Source organism: Zeugodacus cucurbitae, chromosome 2 (genome assembly GCF_028554725.1).
Source record: "Zeugodacus cucurbitae isolate PBARC_wt_2022May chromosome 2, idZeuCucr1.2, whole genome shotgun sequence".
In the NCBI taxonomy this organism is placed as follows: Eukaryota; Metazoa; Arthropoda; class Insecta; order Diptera; family Tephritidae; genus Zeugodacus; species Zeugodacus cucurbitae.
Window position 1 is genome coordinate 59160383 of NC_071667.1, and position 21764 is coordinate 59182146.

The 21764-nt window shown below is 34.2% G+C and overlaps 1 protein-coding gene across 2 annotated transcripts; it reads left to right on the forward strand.

Annotated features, from left to right (window-relative positions):
- The first annotated feature begins 2827 nt into the window (after window positions 1-2827).
- Window positions 2828-21361, forward strand: LOC105215863 (uncharacterized). 2 transcript variants are annotated; one of them, XM_054235918.1, is made up of 5 exons: window positions 2828-3387; window positions 3472-3723; window positions 12716-12862; window positions 19087-19260; window positions 19330-21361. In XM_054235918.1, the coding sequence occupies exons 2-5, from the start codon at window positions 3582-3584 to the stop codon at window positions 19419-19421; spliced, it is 555 nt and encodes a 184-aa protein (XP_054091893.1). In that variant the 5' UTR covers window positions 2828-3387; window positions 3472-3581; the 3' UTR covers window positions 19422-21361. The 2 variants fall into 2 exon arrangements, with proteins under 2 accessions (XP_054091893.1, XP_011188335.1); XM_011190033.3 differs by having other exon boundaries at window positions 2828-3723.
- The last annotated feature ends 403 nt before the right edge of the window (window positions 21362-21764 follow it).

A 21764-nucleotide genomic window follows, 5' to 3' on the forward strand; every position in this document is an offset into this window, starting at 1 on the left:
CACCATTAGTGTGCAATGCTATTATAATCCAATATACATACACATATTTTCAAAACAAGCAACAATGGAAAACTTCAAAAACTACAATAGTTTCGAAATTACTATGATTAATGCCACATTACCGACATTCAAAGGAAATCGCATCTAATTAGAGCAACTCTATGTAATTCGAACGAATTCTTAAAACTAGAAACTACAGTTAGTTTTGCTTAAGTATGTGCATATACAACTGTCTGTGTGTATGTGCGTTTTCAAATGGCGACTAAGAAAGCTTTTCAAAACACGTTAAATACTCGTACACGAGTGACCAAAAATTGCCAACAAACATGTGCTGCTGCATGTACTCGTACAAGTTGATATGTTGGCCTGTATGTCATTACCCATATTTATTTACAAATATATATATATATATATATCTGTATGTATGTGTGTCTGATTGTGTTCAACATCCTGCCGAAGCACGAGTGTAATAACCGTTAGCTGCAGTAGTGGAACTATGAGTATTTTTGGCAAACTAAATATGAGAACACACACACACACACACATACACGCAAGTACCGCAAATATTCAAATGTATGGAGAGGGCGTGCCCATTCGCTTCTTCTCTTATTATTATTATTCTTTTTTTCTTGATATTTTCGGCATGTTTTGCCATGTTTTGGTATTGTAAAACATTAGCATTAGGTGATATTCGTGAATCGCTCGCTCGCTGTTTGGCAATTGTTACTTTTACTTTCAACAAAATTGTACCGAGATTTGCATGCAAAGCAAACATGAACACAAATATACATACATATATACATACAACAATTTGTATATGTATGTATAGTATACACTCACTCACGCACGACTACATAAGCCAAATTAGTTAGTTGCTGCTACAACTCTAGCATAAACTGTAGCTTTGTTAGCCACAACGCACAGCTGCTAGCCACGCTGAGCACGCTCATTTCTTAGCCCATCATCGTTGTGGAGGCCACTTTCACCTTTCGCCTTCGCCTTATGCCTTTCGTCATTGCCGTCAACGTCGTCATCATCGTCATTATCATCATCATTACCATGGGCCAACGCTTACTCGATTTCGGCTTTTTCGTAGACGCGCATGCAAATCGTTAGTAGTACCGAGCGCGAGGACGAGGTCGCATGGCATGAAGTTACGAATACATGGTAATCATGCGCCTAGGCGACACCAATACGCGTACAATTATTTTAACGGTACTGCTAATGGCAACAAATGAGCGCAGAAGAATGAAGCTAGGTGCACACAGAAGCCAGGACGCAAGGGTGGCTTGTTAAGTCCGTAAGCCATTTTAATATAAAACTTAGGTGCCACCCTGTGCCATGGACAATCGAGTTCTTAAGAGAGAACTGCCTAATTTTTGCGCTCACTATTTTTTATTTTACAGTTATGGAAATCATATTTAACTTTAGCTAAAGGTTTGTTCCAGGTATTCTTGTATTTAGGAAGTGGTCTTTGGTATTATTGCATATATTGAAGATCTTTTAAGTTCCAAGCCGCCTTCTAATGGTCAATGGACTGACCAAGTGAATTTGTTTCAAGCTCGAAACCCTCTCTTAGTTTTGAGGATGCCTAGAATGCGGAGTCTTAATAAAAATAATATTTTGACCTTAAGAATCATGTCGGCAAGAGTATCTAGTTGTATATTGTTAATGAAACTGCGTAGGTCCAGCGATGGAGACCCTTTCCGTGTCATTTTTTGTGAATGTTTTCGAAATTTTCTATGGTATGTTAAAACTAAAAAGGTTTCAGGCGAAGTTATCATTATTTTTGAACGCGCTTCCGTTTCCGATATCTCAGAAACCTAAATACATATGTAAATGTGGACTTCTCCGGTTGAGCTCCGATCAAGATGGGTCCTTCCATCACATCAATTGTATTGAATGAGATGAAACCATATCTTCCATATACTTAACTTGCACTTGTTAAGCCGCCATCTGAGAAAACCAATCGTAGAATAATCGCAAACCGAACGGCTGAAACGTATATACTGAAAGGCTTTGAGCTTCTTTGTAGTTTGGAAGGTACGAAAAGGGGAAAGCGCATTATATTGTTCAACTGGACGTTAAAAATTGTCTACTCTCCCTGGGGACAGTCCCACTTTTCGATCAGCATCATTCTCCCTGTTGAGAAAGACTCTCATAAAACTTATCTACCGTTCGAAGACGGCTTAGGACTAGCAGGACACGGCTGAGGGTCCGATCATCGGAGCAGGGACTAAGGTATATATAGGATAGTAGTATAATAGCAGTAATATATTCGTTGTACTAATAGTATGGTATATTATCCACAAATTGCATACCAAAAAACACACTAACTTGCCAATCAGTCCTCGTACCTACACACTCTGCCATGTGATACAGGTAATAACAAAAAAAAAAATCAAAACAAAGATTGGTAGGCAAACGAAAGTACATAAGTGAAAAAGTAAAAAAAAAATGGTAAATCTTTCACTTTCTTGCGCTCAAATAATTTCTTATGAACACGATTTATAGCCGATTTACTCGCGCCGCTGCCAACATACCTGAGAAGGGGCCAATGCGGCGCACATATGACCCCCCTTTTGTCCAACTGCCTACATTACTCACATTATTATTTGCCTACCAGTTGTATGTGAGTATATTTGATGCAAATATGAGTATGTTTGTATGTGTGTGTGCATTTGTTTGTAAGGCACTACAATCCTCGTCTCGATGCGTTGGTTGGCGTGTCAAGTACTACATACACGGTGAGCTGGCAGAGAGCGGCAGTAGTGAGGCAGTGAGGCGATAGGCTGCAAAAGCAAACCGAACTTAAACTTAGAGTTGACTGCAAAAATATTCACTTGCAATCAGAACGTTCAGCCGACAAGAAGCAATTAAAATCCGGTTCTCAGCTGCGTTAAGTCAAAGCAAAAATTAAAAAAAAAAAAATTATTTGAAATTCAACAGATAAAATTATAGTAGAACGTTTAAAAACAAAGTTTAACGATAAAAATAATTTTAATTATAAAACAACAGTGACTTGAGTGCTGTTTGCAAATATTGCATAAGTCGAGCTCAGCGTTGGACTTGAGCGCCGATTGAACTTGAAAAGTTGAAAAAAGTTTTTGTGTTTCGATGAAAAAAAATATTTGAAAACACTCTCTAAATAATAAAAAGACCTTCAAACAGTACTGACTATTTAAAAAATTACACAAAAAATTTGTAATTAAAATAAATACATATATAACTGCGTTTCGCACACCAACGCACAGGCGAAACTCCACTCGCACTCACGCTCCAAACTCGTTAAGCTCGATACACCGCTGACGCCAATTTTGCGCGCCAGCCAACGGTACCACAACAACACAACGGAAGTGGTAGCTCATTAAGTGCGGCGTAACTAAAGTAACAGTAACAGTAGATTTGTGTTATTTGCATAAAACTAAACGAATTTTTCTCTGCGCCTTCTTGTGTGCGATTACCTAATAGAAGCCGAAAAAGGCAGCAAAACCCTTTGCATTGAACTAATTAACCCAGAAAAACTAGTGAGAGTTTATAGTTGAAATTTGTTTAAAAGAAAGAAGGAAAATCTATCAGAAATGCAGCCTCTAAAGCGTTTCACACAATGTGGCAGTCTAACCATGCTCTTTGGCGTCTTCATTATACTCTTCGGTGTCAGTTCGACCGCTTTGACAACATTTGGCAAGACCAACAATGATAAGCCAACACCAACACCAATAAGTAAGTAAATATGAATATAATATAATTTATTTTTGTTAAAGAAGAGCTTCTTAATTGAAATCTACATAATTCAAAGACCAATATCTGAAGTACATATATGTTTTATGGGAACAGCAAAGGAGTGATAAATGTTATAGAGGTCTAATCTAACTGGGTGTCACAAGTGTTTTATTAATATATCATAGCTTTGGAGAAATTCTCAGCTGAATATCTCTAAAAGCTAGAGGCTGGAGATAATTTAAGAACTAATGCAGTATGCAGCATAGTTATTATATGGAAGGTATGGCGATGACATGATTCGATTTTCCTTATTAGCGGATGGTTATCCGAGACAGCTAACTGGATGGCAGCATCTGTATTTTCAGTTAGGAAGTTAGCATTTTCAGTGCCAGTATACCAGGATCATATATTCTAACTATCGTTTCAATAGCTTTCTTATTATTTAAGACATTTGAGGCAGAGAAAAACAAAACTCAAAGTTACTAAATATATTTTTGACTATAGTCGTCTTCGATTTGGTAACTTCTTTGCTCACTAAGTTTGAGAACTAGTCTTATGTCAAAAATATACATGTAAAAGCAGCAGTAAATTTGTTCAGTTCATTTCAATATAAAATAGTATGTTTATTCCTCAATAAATTGGTTTAAGGGTCTATACATGTGACATTTTCAAAAAATCATTTTTTTTATTTTTTACTTATTCGATAGTTAATACTTTCAAAAATATGCTGTGAAAGCGGTAATGTAGTATTTTGAATATTTCTTGAATGGCAGCGTTTTAAAGAGCGTTTTTCTCGAAACGACATTTCTCAAAACTGCTGACATCATAACTCAATTAAATAAAAATTTACCGATTGTCTTCAAATTTAAACTGAGTATTCTAGAATATTTTTACTATACAATGACCTACAATATTTTTGATTGGTTGAAAATTGTCAATTTGGGATTAAAAGACTACCTATTTTTTTACCTAAAAAAAACGAAATTTTTTTCAGAACTACGCCATTTTGTTAATTTTAAATATTTTTCAATCGTAGGTCTTTGTATAGGAATAATCTTTAACTTTAATACCCTTTTAGTTTCAGCTACTCATTCGGCTGGAATAATGTCAGCAATTGGGGAACTTTGTTTTATATTTTTGTACCTTATTATGTCTAAAAACTTCGAAACATTCGATTGAGTACTTTCTTGAAAAAAAAAAATTACGAAAAACGCCTAATTTTTCATGGGTTGCACTGGTATAGCCCCTTAACGACTTGATTTCTATCTTTCTTTGAATTTTACCAGTTATTTTTCCTATCTACCACTCTTCGAGGTTTGGTGAATCGAGTACAGCTTACTTGATATTACAATAGAACATTATATTATAGTCAATCTGGATATGATCGTGCCGTCGGATTATTCAAAAAGAAAGATATTGAACCTAGGCTTAAAGCCTGTTATATTGGAAAGTAGTTATGAACAGGTATTCTCTTATATTTATTTTTTTTTTGCAAAATTATTATTTATCATTTTCCGATGAAATTTCTTAAAGAATACAAATATAAACCTACATTCATAAAAGTATTACCCTATTTAGAGAGTCTATGGTTGAAATTTTAATTGAGAATACAGCTTTTAGCTACTAAATAGAAAAAAAATATATATTACAACTTCAAAGAACAGAAATTAAACAGAAATTCGCAAAGAATTGTTTTCCGTCGCTATTTACTTTAGTAGTCGTCAAAATGAATTGTCAAAATACGCCATCAGTTCTTCGGAATTGTTTGAGTATTTTATTATTCAAAGTTAATTTCTTATTATTAGGTCCACAACTTCGCTTCCGCCGTTTTCCAATAGATGTCTCTAGGAGATGTCTCAACTGAAAATGTCCGATAAACCGAATTTTCGACATTTGCGGGAATGTCTCTAGGGCCAAGCACTGGCCGATTAAATCGATTAAATCGTTTTATATCGAACTTGGACATTTGTGTCAACATTAACCCAACAAAATATTTGTAGAGATCTGTTTGCATCCCAAACTTATTCTCAACTGAAAATGTCACTTTTTGAGCCGAATTCTCGACATTTGCATTTTGCCTTTCTTTTTTAATTCCAAGAAAAGTACGGCTGAGGCTCATCGACATTTGTAACCGCTTTTATACAAAAAAAAACTTAAATTTACAAAAAAATTTAAGCAAAAGTTGTAGACCTAATATTTATTTTAATGATATTAAAGTTTTGCAGAAAGGCAGAAGGACCAGATTTAGATTGTTTTAACCAAATAAGTAATAATCTTTTTATCTATCTATTTATCTTTTATCTTTACACTTGCTCTGTGATTTTCTTCATTTGTGATTGAGTTTTAAAATCCTCAAATTTAGTCAAAAATGAAAAACTCGTTTCAACATCGATATTCTGGTTCTAGAATTATTGCAGTTAACATGACTCTCGTTCCCCTTTTGTCCCTGGTGTATATTAAGACAAGAATATAAGGAGGTTGGCAACACAAATCTATACTACTATTATAAAGAGGAAAGATTTCAAAAATTCTTTCACCATTGGAAAGCTACATTCACCCCGAGTAACATAGGCTATATTTATTGCCAGAATATCAACTTTCTGGAAATAGTACCCAGGTGAGGGTATTAGAAATACTCCGTGATGGACCATCTTAATCTGAAACTGAAAATCGTCTTGCAAGTCATTCTCTTCGCATCGCAATCGCGTGCCATAGAGTCGAGTAAAGAGCGCTCGTAGCTGCTTGCTGAACAAACTTCCAAAACCTCCCAAGTACGCGTTTGAGAGTCGAGTACGGAGCGTGTGCAGCGGCTTGAATAATAAAATATTAGAAATATACGAGCTCGCACTAGGGCGTCGAACTCTGAGTGTTCCCTTCGTCCTTCGCCTTCATAATCTGAGAGAAAGACAAAGGACACCAAAGACTAGAGGTCGTAATCAAGTTTTAGCTCATTGCAAATAAAATATAATTTCATTTTCGAATTTTCCTTATTTTCCTTTTTTAAAATGAACGCACGCAAGAAACGATATGGGAAAGTGTGTAAAAACATATAACTTTTGAAATTTTTGTTTAAACCCGTGCGAAGCCGGAGCGGTCTGATAGTAATTAATAAAGAAAAGAGCAAATTAAAAAGTATTATATTTTACGAAGACAATGATACTATTTCGAGGTGTATTAAAAAAACGGATGATTTTCGTTTTTTGAAAACAAAATAATATTGCTATTGTCGCCTATAAAATAGTCACCATTGGGTATTATACACTTATGCCAGCGTTTTTGCCAATCGTACAAATACTTCTCAAACTAGGTTTTTGGGACAGCCTTTAGTTCTTTCAGCATTTTTATACTCTCGCAACAAATGTTGCTAAAGAGAGTATTATAGTTTTGTTCACATAACGGTTGTTTGTAACACCTAAAACTAAAAGAGTTAGGTATAGAGTCATATATACCAAAGTGATCAGGGTGACGAGTAGATTTGAAATCCGGATGTCTGTCCGTCTGTCCGTCTGTGCAAGCTGTAACTTGAGTAAAAATTAAGATATCTTAACGAAACTTGGCACAAACATTCCTTGGCACCATAAGAAGATCAAGTTAGAAAATGGGCAGAATCGGAAAATTGCCACGCCCACAAAATAGCGAAAACCAAAATCACATAAAGTGTCATAACTAAGCCATAAATGAAGATATAAAAGTAAAATTTGGAATAAAGGATCGCACTAGGAGGGGGCATATTTGGATGTATTTTTTTTTGGGAAAGGGGGCGTGGCCCCGCCCACAAATCGGTTATTTGTATTTAACTCACAAACTAATAAAGCTATATAAACCAAACTTTCTGCAGTCGGTTCTCTTACATACCCCACCACACACCATGAATAATAACCACACCCACCTCCCATACAAAGGTTAGGTTGAAAATTACTAAAAGTGGGTTAACTCACTAACGAAAAACGTCAGAAACACTAAATTTCACATAAGAAATGGCAGATGGAAGTTGCACTCAGATTTTTTTACAAAATGGAAAATGGGCGTGGTGTCGCCCACTCATGGGTCAAAAACCATATCTCAGGAACTAGTCGACCGATTTCAATGAAACTTGGTTTGTAATAGTTTCCTTACATCCCAATGGTATGTTGTGAAAATAGGCCAAATCGCTTCACAACCACGCCTACTTCCTATGTATATACCAGAACTTTGAAGACGATCTGAATCGTTTACATTACAATATATAAAGTAAGTACTAGTGAAGATATCGATGCAGAATTTTGCACAAGTACTACGTTTATAGTGTGACAGCCCCATTCTAAAAATCACCAAAATCGGACCATAGGTTTTTAAGGCCCCATATATCGAACACGAGGACCTCGGTGCTTCTAACCTAATATTATGCTTTCCAACTTTCAATGGACTTTATACAATATATATGACGAATATATGGGTCAAATTGTGTATTATATAATATAAATAAAGTTAAATATATATAGAAAGACAGTATAGTATCCTTTTGAAAATATGTCTAAATCTGTATTTGTGTATATTTGTGTCCTTGTGCAAAATGACCTTGAGTTCTCTAACAAATGCTGCCAAGTTGACAATCTTGACTGCATAAAAATCGTTCCGGTTACGTAGACTAGACTGCACTGCGAATGGTATAGGGGAAGATGGTTTTATGAATAACTAGATACTAAACATCAATAGTAATACTACTTCCAATATTAACAAATTTCCATAAATATATACTTGGAAACAAAAAAGTAACGAGTCGTCATTCTCTTGAAACTACATTATAACCGACTCTACCTACAAAAGCTGTAACATTTAATTAGGGTAATGATATTATTTGGTAGAAAAAATATGAAATTGAAATCAAGATATACAATCCACTCACGAAATTTATCTTTATCTTATAATTTGTGCAATTAGCAAGCATTTCCTTTCAAAATAGTGCTACGCCTATATTTTCGTTGTTTATTGTTATTAATAATAACAAACCTGTCTCCAATCGGTAAATCTAAGTAACGACTGTCATATTGACATATCTCAGAACTCGTTAAATGTCAAATTAATTAGTATATCAAACACAAGTGTCAATAATCTAATAGATTTCTTGCGAGATAATCACTTCCAAAACCTTTAGAAAAAATTTGGACTATTATAAACAGATTTTCCTGGTGACCTTAATGATCTGGCAAATGTGCGTACTCACACCTATGTATGTATATATACTATGTGTGAGTGTTCAAATTTAGATCCATTAATAATTTCCAAATAATTGCTTATCGCCTTCAGTTTGCCTTTTCAATATTATGTCACAAAAGATTTTGTTCAATGACGTACATGACATACACACACACACATATATCGTTATAGCTTAATAGATTCTATGACATAATGCTCATTAACGGTGTTTTCTGCAGTTTTTCTTGTCTGCTTTGCAAACATACATATCTACAAGCCGTTTAGTTAAACAAATTATGACTGCACATGTGTAAATAGTAGTTTCCTTCGATTCGCAAGTGTTGTAAGTGTGTTGACAGTTATTCATTTTGACAATTGATGTGATTTGCTAAGAGCTGTGAGTGAGTCTCTAAGGATATCGTAATTTTGTCAATGTTTATGTAACGGTTATTTGTAATTTTGTACAAAGAAATGCGCGTGAGATAGATGTTTGTAAAAACAATTAACGGGATTGCGAAATGGGATGCATGTAGCTTTTAAGCGCTCTCTGATGAAGGTTACTCGTTTGAATTTTGTAAAAATATTTTACTTTTTTTACATTTTCAATTGCATCAACTAAAGCAGAAGTGTTTTCGAGCTTAGATATGTATTTAAAGAAGATTTTAATGTGGATTTTTGGAAGAGTATAAGCTGTCTTAAAATAATTATATTTATTCGGATTCTATATGAATTTTGGTCTCATATATGAAAAATGCATACAGATTCTCTTCTGATCCCACGAAATACAGAACATCATCTTAGCCATCATGGATATTCGGATTTGTCGTTAATTTGGCCGATTGATCAGGTATCACATATGAATTTTTGCGTTTAGGGTTGTTATAATGGATCCATTTCTCATCACTAGTCACAATTCGATTCAAACACTTTTTATAGCACTCAAGCAACATAATTGATATGAAAAATCGTTTTTCTACTTCTCATGGTTCCAATTTCAATTTGGCATCCAATTCCCATGGGTTAGAATGCACCTGACTGCTTTTAAACGGTTTAAAATGGCTGCTAGAGCGACTACCAAAAATGAGCTGTGAGCTCTTCTTGTGTTTGGCAACAATCTTCATTGAGTAATGCTTACAGTTTCTCATCTTCAAGATCTTTTTGGACGAACAGAACGTTCTTCGTCTTCTATTTCACTCATTCGGGATTCATTTTGCTCAGATTTTATTCAAGGATAATATTTTCGAAAATATTGACTTTTTCGATCTGATGGGTAACTAGATTATTTCAGGAGAGCATCATTTTTGAATATTCCTTACATTAAACAAGTAAGGAAGGGCTAACCGAACATTTTATACTCTCGCAATTTATATATTTAACTTTATTTATATTATATAATACACAATTTGACCCACATATTCGTATAAAATCCATTGAAAGTTGGAAACCATAATATTAGGTTAGAAGCACCGAGGTCCTCGTGTTCGATATATGGGGCCTTGAAAACCTATGGTCCGATTTTTAGAAAGGGGCTGCCACACTATAAATACAGTACTAATGCAAAGTTCTGTTCCGATATCTTCAATAGTACTTACTTTATATATTGTAAAGTAAACGATTCAGATTGTCTTCAAAGTTCTGGTACATAAGAAGTAGGCGTGGTTGTGAAGCGATTTGGCCTATTTTCACAACATATCATTGGGATGTAAGGAAACTATTACAAACCAAGTTTCATTGAAATCGGTCGAGTAGTTCCTGAGATATGGTTTTTGACCCATAAGTGGGCGACGCCACGCCCATTTTCCATTTTGTAAAAAAAATCTGAGTGCAGCTTCCATCTGCCATTTCTTATGTGAAATTTAGTGTTTCTGATGTTTTTCGTTAGTGAGTTAACCCACTTTTAGTAATTTTCAACCTAACTTTTGTATGGGAGGTGGGCGTGGTTATGATCCGATTTCTTTCATTTTTGGACTGTATTAGGAAGTGGCTAAAAAAACGACTGCAGAAAGTTTGGTTTATATAGCTCTATTGGTTTGCGAGATATGTACAAAAACTTAGTAGGGGGCGGGGCCACGCCCACTTCCCCAAAAAAATTACATCCAAATATGCCCCTTCATAGTGCGATCCTTCTTAAAAACTGAAGGACTAGTTCGTATATATACAGACAGACAGACAGACATGGCTAAATCGACTCAGTTCAACATACTGATCATTTATATATATACTTTATAGGGCCTCCAACGCTTCCTTCTGGGTGTTACAAACTTCGTGACAAACTTAATATACCCTGTTCAGGGTATAAAAATAGTTTTGAGATAAACGCATTTAAAGTTTCACACTAGCGTTTTGGAGTGCCCAAGCGCTCTTAGCTATTTGTCGAATAACTCGGAAAGTAATTATCTGATCAACTTCAAATTTTCAGAGAATATTTTTAAGATATTAATGCAATTGCAAAAACAATATTGATTCTTCCAAAAACCTGACTACACCTAACCTCTTAACTCACATTAAATTTGTTTAATTTTGTAACCCCTTTCTCTCAGTGGTCTATGTAACAACCGATTCAGATGAAATCAGAGTTTTGTTTGATCTTAAGTTTCAGAAAACAATTCTTTTTAATCTCAAGATTCAAGAGCAAAAATAGGCAATATGGTATTGGATCGAAACTTATAAATAGCCGGAACATTTGTTTTTATGAAACAGCGGTTGGTAGGATAAATTGATACGAGAATTTTATTATTGACATTATTATCGGAAAGTTTGCGCTATTCGTAAAAAGACATAATTCTAGACCCACTCCTTTATGGTATAATTCCTTTTTATATTAATCCTCTCTATTTCGTGAGATTTTGACATAGAATCACAGTTACTATATTTCTCAACGATAGGATCGAACATTTTCACCAAACTTGCAGCCGATCTTTAGTCTCGGGAAATTTGAGATCTGTTATTCTATAGAGCATAGAAAACAATTATTTCAACATATCAGTCCAAAACAAACGATCTAAAAGACAGATTTTGCTTAGTGATCCACCACTCTACACAAATTCTGACATCTATTAAATTTGATTCGATATAAAAATCAGCGCATGCTTTGCTTTTATCGTCTAAGTACATAAAACAAGTTTGTCAACACACTCAAAAACTGGTCTCAGAAGCAACAAAAAGCATACACCGAAATTTATGACCTAAACAATAAATATGGATATGAATATTAATGAGCAAGAAAAAGTCATCAGTTAGTTCCAGTTGAGGCAATAAAATCATTATTGATCACAAGTATATTGAAGCGGAAAATGAGCAAAGAATGGCTCAAAGCGTTTTAGGTGAGAGACCTTAGCGATTTTTAGCTGAACATTTCTTTATTATTTCCACTCCCACTGCAAGCAGCTGAAAGCCTTCGTGACTAATGCTAATTTCTGTTTAGTTTTGCATATTTACAAATTTGTACGCGAAAATTTCGTTGAAAGTTTGTTTACAATATTAACGGAGTTGAGCTGAGCTGCTTGCTTGCTTACAATGCATATTTTGTAATCCAGTAAAAGTAAAGCAGAAACAAAAACTCAATTGGAATTGGTGAGTACCCATTGAGTGACAGGTGGAATTAGTGTAGCTATAACCTTGAGATTTGCATGCAAAACAAATAGAAAACGTAGCTGTTGACTTCAGCTATTGATGAAACAAATGTTGCAAGCAACATGTTTACAAACATATTCAAAACTTTGGTAATTCTCAATTTGTATCAAAATAAATTAATCAAATATTTGTGTTCTTCCTCTTTTTTTGCTGCCGCTATCTCTATTAAACACCAAATAAATAGTTAAGGGCAAGGAGTGCAACAACCATGATGACTGTATAACGATAGATAAAACTAGCTGCGTCAAGGATCCCAACGACTATAAGCATCGTTGTCTGTGCGGTGATGATTCGGCGCCGGTTAATGGACATTGCGCGGATGTACTGAAAGGTGAGTTGATACGTGTTAATACAAAGGCAAATAAAAACTTTTAAATCTTTTCAAAATGGTTAAACATCACCTAGAGTTATGAAATATAATTTTTATACTCTCGCAACAAAAGTTGCTAAGAGAGTATTATAGTTTGGTCCACATAACGGTTGTTTGTAAGTCCTAAAACTAAACGAGTTAGATATAGGGTTATATATACTAAAGTGATCAGGGTGACGAGTAAAGTTCAAATCCGGATGTCTGTCTGTCCGTCCGTCCGTCTGTCCGTCTGTCTGTCTGTTCGTCCGTGCAAGCTGTAACTTGAGTAAAAATTTAGATATCTTAATGAAACTTGGAACACGTGTTCCTTGGCACCATAAGAAGGTTAAGTTCAAAGATGGGCGGAATCGGACCACTGGCACGCCCACAAAATGGCGAAAACCAAAAACACATAAAGAGCTATAACTAAGCCATAAATAAAGTTATGAAAATAAAATTTTGAACATAGGATCGCATTAGGGAGGGGCACATTTGAATGTATTTTTTTTTTGGAAAAGTGGGCCTGACCACGCCCCCAAATAGGTTTTTTATATATATCTTGCAAACCAATAAAGCTATATAAACTTTCAAACTTTCTGCAGTCGTTTCTTTTAGCCATTTCCTTGTACAGTCCAAAAATGAAAGAAATAGGATAATAACCACGCCCAACCCGGTTGAAAATGACTGAAAGTGCGTCAGAAACACCAAATTTTACATAAGAAATGGCAGAAGGATGCTGCACTGAGATTTTTTTACAAAATGGAAAGTGGGCGTGGCGTCGCCCACTTATGGGTGAAAAACCATATCTCAAGAACTACTCGACAGATTTCAATGAAATTCGGTATATAATATTTTCTTTGCACCCTGATGACACTGGTGGAATATGGGCGAAATCGGTTTACAACTACGTCTACTTCCCATATAACTCAATTTTTAATTCCATCTGATTCGTTCACTTTATAATGTATACATAAGGAACCGATAAAGATAGCGAAATAAAACTTTACACAAATACTATATTTGAGCTGTGACATCACTTGTGGAAAAATTGTCATAATCGAAACATGACTTTTCAAAGCCTTTGATATCAAACATGAAGAACTCAGTGCCTAAGGGTAATTTTTCACCGAAAATATAGGAAAATATCTAAATAAATTGCGAGAGTATAAAATGTTCGGTTGCACCCGAACTTAGCCTTTACTTACTTGTTTCTTATAAAAACACAAAAAAAATATGAAACTATTTAATGTTTACAAATAATTTTTAAGAATATCTCTGAATTTCTCATAATCAATAAAGGGACTCTAGGCTTTACTTCTTTTTTCTTTGCGAAAACGAATTATTGTTATGTTCTCAAAGTTTCTTTCAAGGAGACATATTTTTTATTGCTATTTTTCTGACGACTTTCAATCGAGGAGAAGGTTTTTTTTAAGAAAGGATTTCGTTTTATAGAAATATAATATTTAAGGTATCGTTATCAAATTTAATGTTAGAAGTTTTTTTTCTCTCTTTTATAAGACATGTCTTCAAATGCTCTAGTAGGTCTTCTAATTTGTTCTGGTATTATAAAATCACTCAAATGTACCAATATATAATATATTGTCTCGATAATACAGCTATGTCATACTCATAGTCCCGTTTTAAATTGTCGTTATTTTTTCTAAAAGTTTTCATTTAAAACAAGTTGTATGAGGATTCAGAATAGGCAGACCGAGGTAACTCATTATTATTTCAATTCAATAATAATTCTTTGCATTAATACACTGAGTATACTGAACAACTTGACTTCAATACATTTCATTTTCAATGTTCAATAAAACAATCTGAACAATGCATGATCTCAAAAACTTTGACTTTAATACATTCTAAAAACTCCTGGTGTCGTCTCATCGTATGTTGACATCGTCCACGCTTCTGCATCATAAAGCAGGACGGGAATGATAAGTGACTAGTAAAGTTTGATTTTGGTTTGTCGAGAGAGGACTTTACTTTTCAATTGCCTACTCAGTCCAAAGTAGAACCTGTTAGTTGTTAATGCTAGTAACCAGGTATACGAAATTATCTACGACTTCGAAATTATGACTGTAATGGAAGCCAAGACGCTAGTGCGCTGACTGTTTGTTTGATGGCAGGAGATATTTCGTCTTGTCCTCATTCACCTCCAGACCCATTCGCTTTGCTTCTCTATCCAGGCGGGAAAAAGCCGAACTAACGGCGCGGGTGTTTGTTTCCAATGATATCGATATTATCGGCGTAAGCCAGTAGCTGTACACTCTTATAAAAAATTGTACCTTCTCTGTTTAGCTCTGCGGCTCGAACTATTTTTTCCAGCATCAAGTTAAAGAAATAGCACGATAGTGAGTCACCTTGTCTGTAACCTCGTATTTTTGCTAGAGGTCCTTCCCTGACGGAGCTTTTGGTGTTGCTCAACGTCAGCTTACACAGTCACAAGTTTGATATGGAAAAATTTGGTACCAAAACGTGACCTGATGGGTATTGTCCGGATTCCAGGTGAAACAACCATTTGTTAAAGGTTTGTTAAATTGCATACAAGAAGACAATGAAAGCAGTGACCTCCAAAAATGGATTGCTCTGTTAAAAATATCAAATAGCACACACTATTATGTTGGAATAATTTAGCGACAAGATAGAGAAACGAGACAGAGGACTATTTCGTAGCAAAAGGTCAATCGTACCACAAAAATGTTGGAAGATCACTAAAATCGATATTTAGCTCTGGATAGCTATAAAGAAAATATTATTAAATAAAAACTCTTCACCCACTTATGTCCCTATTTTGGCTAGTGCTGTTTCAAATAACCATAAGGTGAAACAGTTTTTTTTTTTTGAAGTATTAAAATAGGAAAGCGACCGAATTTGTTGGTTAAATACTTTTATAAATTTAGTATATGTATATTATAATAAAAATGTTATAAAAAATAAAAATATTAATGATATTTGCTTTACATACCCTTCTCTAATTCTACTTTACATTCGATATCTTCCTAAATTATAAAACATGAAATTTCTTTGGAACAAACTTCATACATATTTGGTTAATTGCATGAGCCTTGAGTAATGCCAACCGAAAATTAATTTCCGGAAATTTTTTTAAAATTATTGTGCATACAAATGCACTCAACATGGCGTATGAGTAACATTTATGCACAACTAGTTGTACTCGTACACTATAAACGAGCAAACTGGTGACATGATTGCCAGCCAATTTGATGCAATGCCATAACTGCAATGAAACTCCAAAACAGAATTACCTATAAATACATAAATTAATGCACACACATACAGACGAACACATACAAAACATGCCACTTGTAGTGCAATTCCAGCAATCTTCCGCTTGCATCAGCCAATAAAAAAATGCCTTTATAGATTTGCCTTATAATTTGTAAACACAATGTAACGGGTTTCTGTTGGCACTTCGTGTGCACTGACATGAAATTCTTTTGCACACAAAAGTAACTGTCGTCGATGCATCACCAACCGCCAAACCAACGAACAGTCGAACCGTTGTGCCCATGGCAGTGCAGCATGACACATAGTTATTTCCTTATGACTTAATGACACTCGAGAAACGTGTGCAACGCTCATTTAATTGCTTCATTGCAGCAATAATTTCAACACCAATTAACATCGTACAGATGGTCGAGTAAGAAATATGCAGCTTTGCATGCATTTATTTGCAAGTGTGAGCATGCACTTGAATATGTATGTATGTATTTATAGGTAGTAGAGAAGAGTATTTGTGTAACACAATTGTCACGAAGTCTCTTTATTATATTTTTTTTTAATATTCAAAATTCACTGTATTTACTTGTCACCTACGTCAGCATGTTTTGAAGCGCTCTAGAGTTCAGTTTAAATATTTGTGCTGCATAAATACAATTCTGAGAAATTACTCACGCTAATCTTAATGAGCTCGTCAACAAAGCAAAGAAAAAAACTAATTTCCATGCCAATTTCTTAGTTTTCGGCCCACTTTTATTATCCCATCTGTTAATTCTATGTATGGAACAAACTAAATTTTGTTGTTATTGTTTCCTTGAAGTCGTTATTTACTCGCCTTGTGTAACATATCCTTCTGCTTTATATTTACTTTGCCATAGAAATGCTCAGTTTATTTGCTTAGTTGTTGAAAAGAGCTGCCTTCTAACGTACTTAGCTTTGGCTTGACTCCTAAATGTATGTCGTCTGTTATGATGACTGTTATGGATAAAACTGTGTCACAGTTTACACGTGTAGATTGGGTTAGGTTAGGAAGATGGTTAAAACTTGCAAGATGAGATTGACCAGTCAGGGGACATAATTTGAATGACGGAACCATTCGTAACTCTATAAATACTTTTAAAATCTTACCGGATGCATGCTGTAGAAGCTGGGCTGTAGAAGCAGAGTTGTGGAGGACGAGGTGGAATCTTCTCATACATTTATTGTAGAATGTCTCGCCTTTGCAAAGACTTCTTGGATCTCACTCTTTCGAACAATCGCGTGAACTAGCGGTTATGGGAGTCAAAAATCTCTGTAAATTTGTAGTACGGATCCTGTCTTAACAAAGGACAGTCAAAGTGTATTTCCCTCTGGAGAAGAGCCATACAAGCTAACCTAACCTATAAATACTTTGTTAAGCCGGCGTATAAACTTATCAAATGAAGGAAACGCGACCTTATCTTCATCAGTGAAGAAGACTTTATTATAGCACTGACTAAATTTGGATGTATTTGTTTTTTTTTTTTTAATGGGCATGGCCCTACCCCCAAATAGTTTCTTTGTTTATATTTTGTCAAATAAGTACCCGGAAATTCTCATTTTAAATTTTCCCGCTAAGAATATTTCAACATTTTTTTCCCAGGTTGGCACAACTATCATCCACTATTCTGTCAATTTTTATTGCTAAGTGTCATTTAGTTTGTTTACGGCGTCATTAGGAACAAGCCAACCTTTTGTATGAGTTGCGATTGTGGTTTCGCCTCATTTTTGTCGCGCCATTCCGTTGATTGCTTGCATGTCGTACTCGAAATACCATGTCTCGTCACCAGTTATGATGCGTTCGATTCACGTTAGATAATAACCACGCCCACCTCCCATACAAAGGTTAGGTTGAAAATTACTAAAATGCGTTAAATCCCTAACGAAAAACGTCAGAAACAATAAATATTACAGAAGAAATGGCATAAAGAAGTAGAAACCAGATTTTTTTACAAAATGGAAAATGGGCATGGCTTCGCCCACTTATGGGTCAAAAATCATATATCAAAAACTACTCCACCGATTTCAATGAAATTCGGTATATAGCATTTCCTTGACACCCTGATGACACGTGTGGGAAATGGATAAAATCGGTTCACAACCACGTCTACTTCCCATATAACTCAATTTTGAATTCCATCTGATTCGTTCACTTTATAATACATACATCCGAAACCAAAGAAGATAGAATAAAACTTTACACAAATACTGTATTTGAGGTGTGGCACGACTTGTTGAAAAACTGTCGAAATCGGACTATAACTTTTCAAAGCCCCGGATATCGAATATGAAGAACTCAGTGCCTAAGGGTACATTTTCACCGAAAATATCGGTAAATCTCTCAGATATCTTAATTTAATTCAGAGAAAATCTTTTTCTTCTAATAGTGTGTCTCTGTATCAGAAATGGTTAAAATCAGGTCATAACTTCCCCTAGCTCTCATCTAACATAGCTAATTATAGGTTTTTCACAAAATCGATGGGCTTAATAGCTTATAAATCGGTTAATATGTGAAATATCCTAGCCAAATTGATTGAGCATATAATCTTACGATATAATGTATGTTGGTGGTGAAAAAGAGTGAATTTAGGAATTACCTCATATACTATATATTATGATTTTCGTTATTGGACTTTATGCCGAATATGTGGGTCAAATTGTGTGTTATCTTAATAAAGTTATAATATATCAACAAAATGTGAGAGTATAAAATGTTCGGTTGCACCCGAACGAAGATTCTAGAAAGCGTTTAATGAACGAATGAATATATAATAACAATAATTCAAGCTAAACTGTCCAGATGATTTTCATCGTATCTTCAAATTGTAGTGACGTCATAATAGCGAAAGCTCAATACTATATTATTAATGCCAGTTCCATGATTTATTTAACATTTTCTACAACTAATTCGTGCAATTAATCCACAATCTTATAACTTCCAGGTCTACGTCACAAGTGCACCAGCAGCCATGAATGTGAGGACGGTTTGGTTTGTCAATTTGAGAGTCTTAATCGCACTATTGGTGTATCGAAATTCATTTCCAAGACCAAATTATGCCTCTGCGACAATGAAAGTGGTTTCTTCGAGGATGTACTACGTGACATTTGCAGCGGTGGTGAGTACCAAAGGATGCATTATTTTCTTTAAAGATTTGTTTTTAAAATGAAATACCAATTCTTTACAGCTTCGCTACAAACAATTGCAAATATCTTGTTGTCGCTGCTCTCCACCGTGGCGCCGTTCATTGTCTATGCACGCATGAAGCCGCATTTCTAAACGGAACGACAGCAGCTGAGCAAAAAAAAGTTTGAACTATATGTTTCTACCTTTAATTTCAATTCTAATTGTGATGTTAAATATTCATTAAATATTTATTTGATGCACATAGACATATTTACATATGTTTTGAGGAAAAAACTTTCAATTAGAAGCGACACATTAATAAAAGTATATGGTCAATTAGCTTAGAAATATATAATACATATGTGTGAATGTTAGCACTGCACACTGAAGGGAGTTATATAGTACATATGTAATTTGTGAGCGTTATCCATGTTTTAACTATTAAGTTTTTTAAATTATTCGAAGAAAAATATATATAAAAAACTTATTCAATTTAAATAAACAAACCTCAACTCAAACCAACCAACATATATATGTAATTATAAGTATCACTGGTTCTATATAAACCTCTATTATACTGTGTATCACCAACTATCGTGCCTCTTACATGAGCTATAGTTTAAGTTTATTTACTTGTATACACTTTAGTGCTCTACTATATACATACATACCCTAGTACAGTTATATATAAGTGTAATAAATAATGAAATATTGTACAATATACACGTATATGTCTATCATTGTTGTCTTATAGTAAAATTCATTACATATTATAGTACCACCGCCAAGTTTATCTGCCTTAACACTAAGGTTCCCTTAAATTCTATTTTATATACAAAATTTGAAAAAATATTACAGAAAAGAAAAATGATAATATCTTGCAATGCAGACACACGGATTTTACAATACTATATAGTACATACAGTCAACATATGAAATTGGTCTAACTCGCAAGCAAAATTATACTTTAAAGCACTCAACTCACTGGCAAACATAACTGAGTACACTTAAGCACTTTGCTAGTTGTAATTCTACACTGTAGTTTGTTCAAAAAAATAGTAAAAAAATAATAATTAAATGATTTACTTGCATATACACACGCGTTCGATTTAAAAGATTTCAAGGTAATAGAGCATAACTCGATTTTAGAAAATATTCAAAAGATAGTCTAAAGTCAAGCTAAGCGGTTATGTCTTGTACTCACATTGTAATCTACATAATTAAGCAGTTTTAATTTGGCATTTGTACCTTAGATAAGAGTGGAATTATTAATAGATTTAAGTGCATTATTAGACACTCATGCAAATAAGTGATTATATATATATATATAACACACATAAGTATATAACCAGACTTCGTTATTTTATTCAGACCTAAGGTCGGAGACTCTACCATTATTTTATTTTAATTTCAACACTTTCTTCAAGTATTTGATCCCGACTTATTATAAAAATCGAAAAAGTAAACGTGGTCTATTCAGTTATATTATTTGAGCAGTTTTTTATAATACCTCTTATAAAAGAAGTCTTATTCACTGCGATATTGATAAAAATAAAAGAACTTCATTAAATATATTACTGTATTTCAAGAAAATAAACCTTAAAATCCTATACGAATCCATCTTTTAATGCTAAAAATCGAACAATCCTTGAAAACTACAGAACAGCACAGTACCTTATGATTCAACTCTTACAAACCACACAATTGCTATTGTTATTAACTACTACCAACTGATTTGGTATCACTGATTGAAATTTTTTCAGTAACCATAAATCTTGTCAGCGGTATTTGAAATTTCATACCTCTTAAAAATATGGAATTTGAAAAGTAAATTCGAAATTCAGTACATCGCATATACCAAATATCGGATTCAAAGTGAATTTGCTTGAATTTCACTCGGAAGTGAATTACAGAACCTGCCGTGTATATCAGAAAGAGCTTAATACATACATCGAATTTTAATTGACACTTCCCTCAGAACTAAGTCACATAAGAAAATATGTTGAAGAAATGAAGTCGATCCTGGCCATACCATCTAGATATTGACGAATCTTTGTGATGTGAATAAATCTCGTGTAAACACAATCACGAAACCATCTCATCACAATCAGAAGGTTAAGCGAATGAGCTTTATTATAATAGTAATAAAGGCCCGATAGAAAATAACTGCTCTGCTCTTAATCAAAAGTAGATTGATGATCAAATTAATTTTACATAGATGAAAGAGTAAAAAATATTTTAAATGAGGGATGCTATAACATTGAATTAAACCGTTATAATTCAGATGTTTTACGAAAACTGATCGATTAAGAGTATGGAAACCATTACTAAAATCAACCTCCTTATAGGACAAATCCTATTAATTCATATTTTAAACCGTCATCGGAACACTGATGGACTCTTATGACAAAAGTTGCTAAGTTGACATATCAGAAAACATATAATTTTGAAAATAATTTAAAATACAATAATGTTCAAATATTCGTACAGACAAAT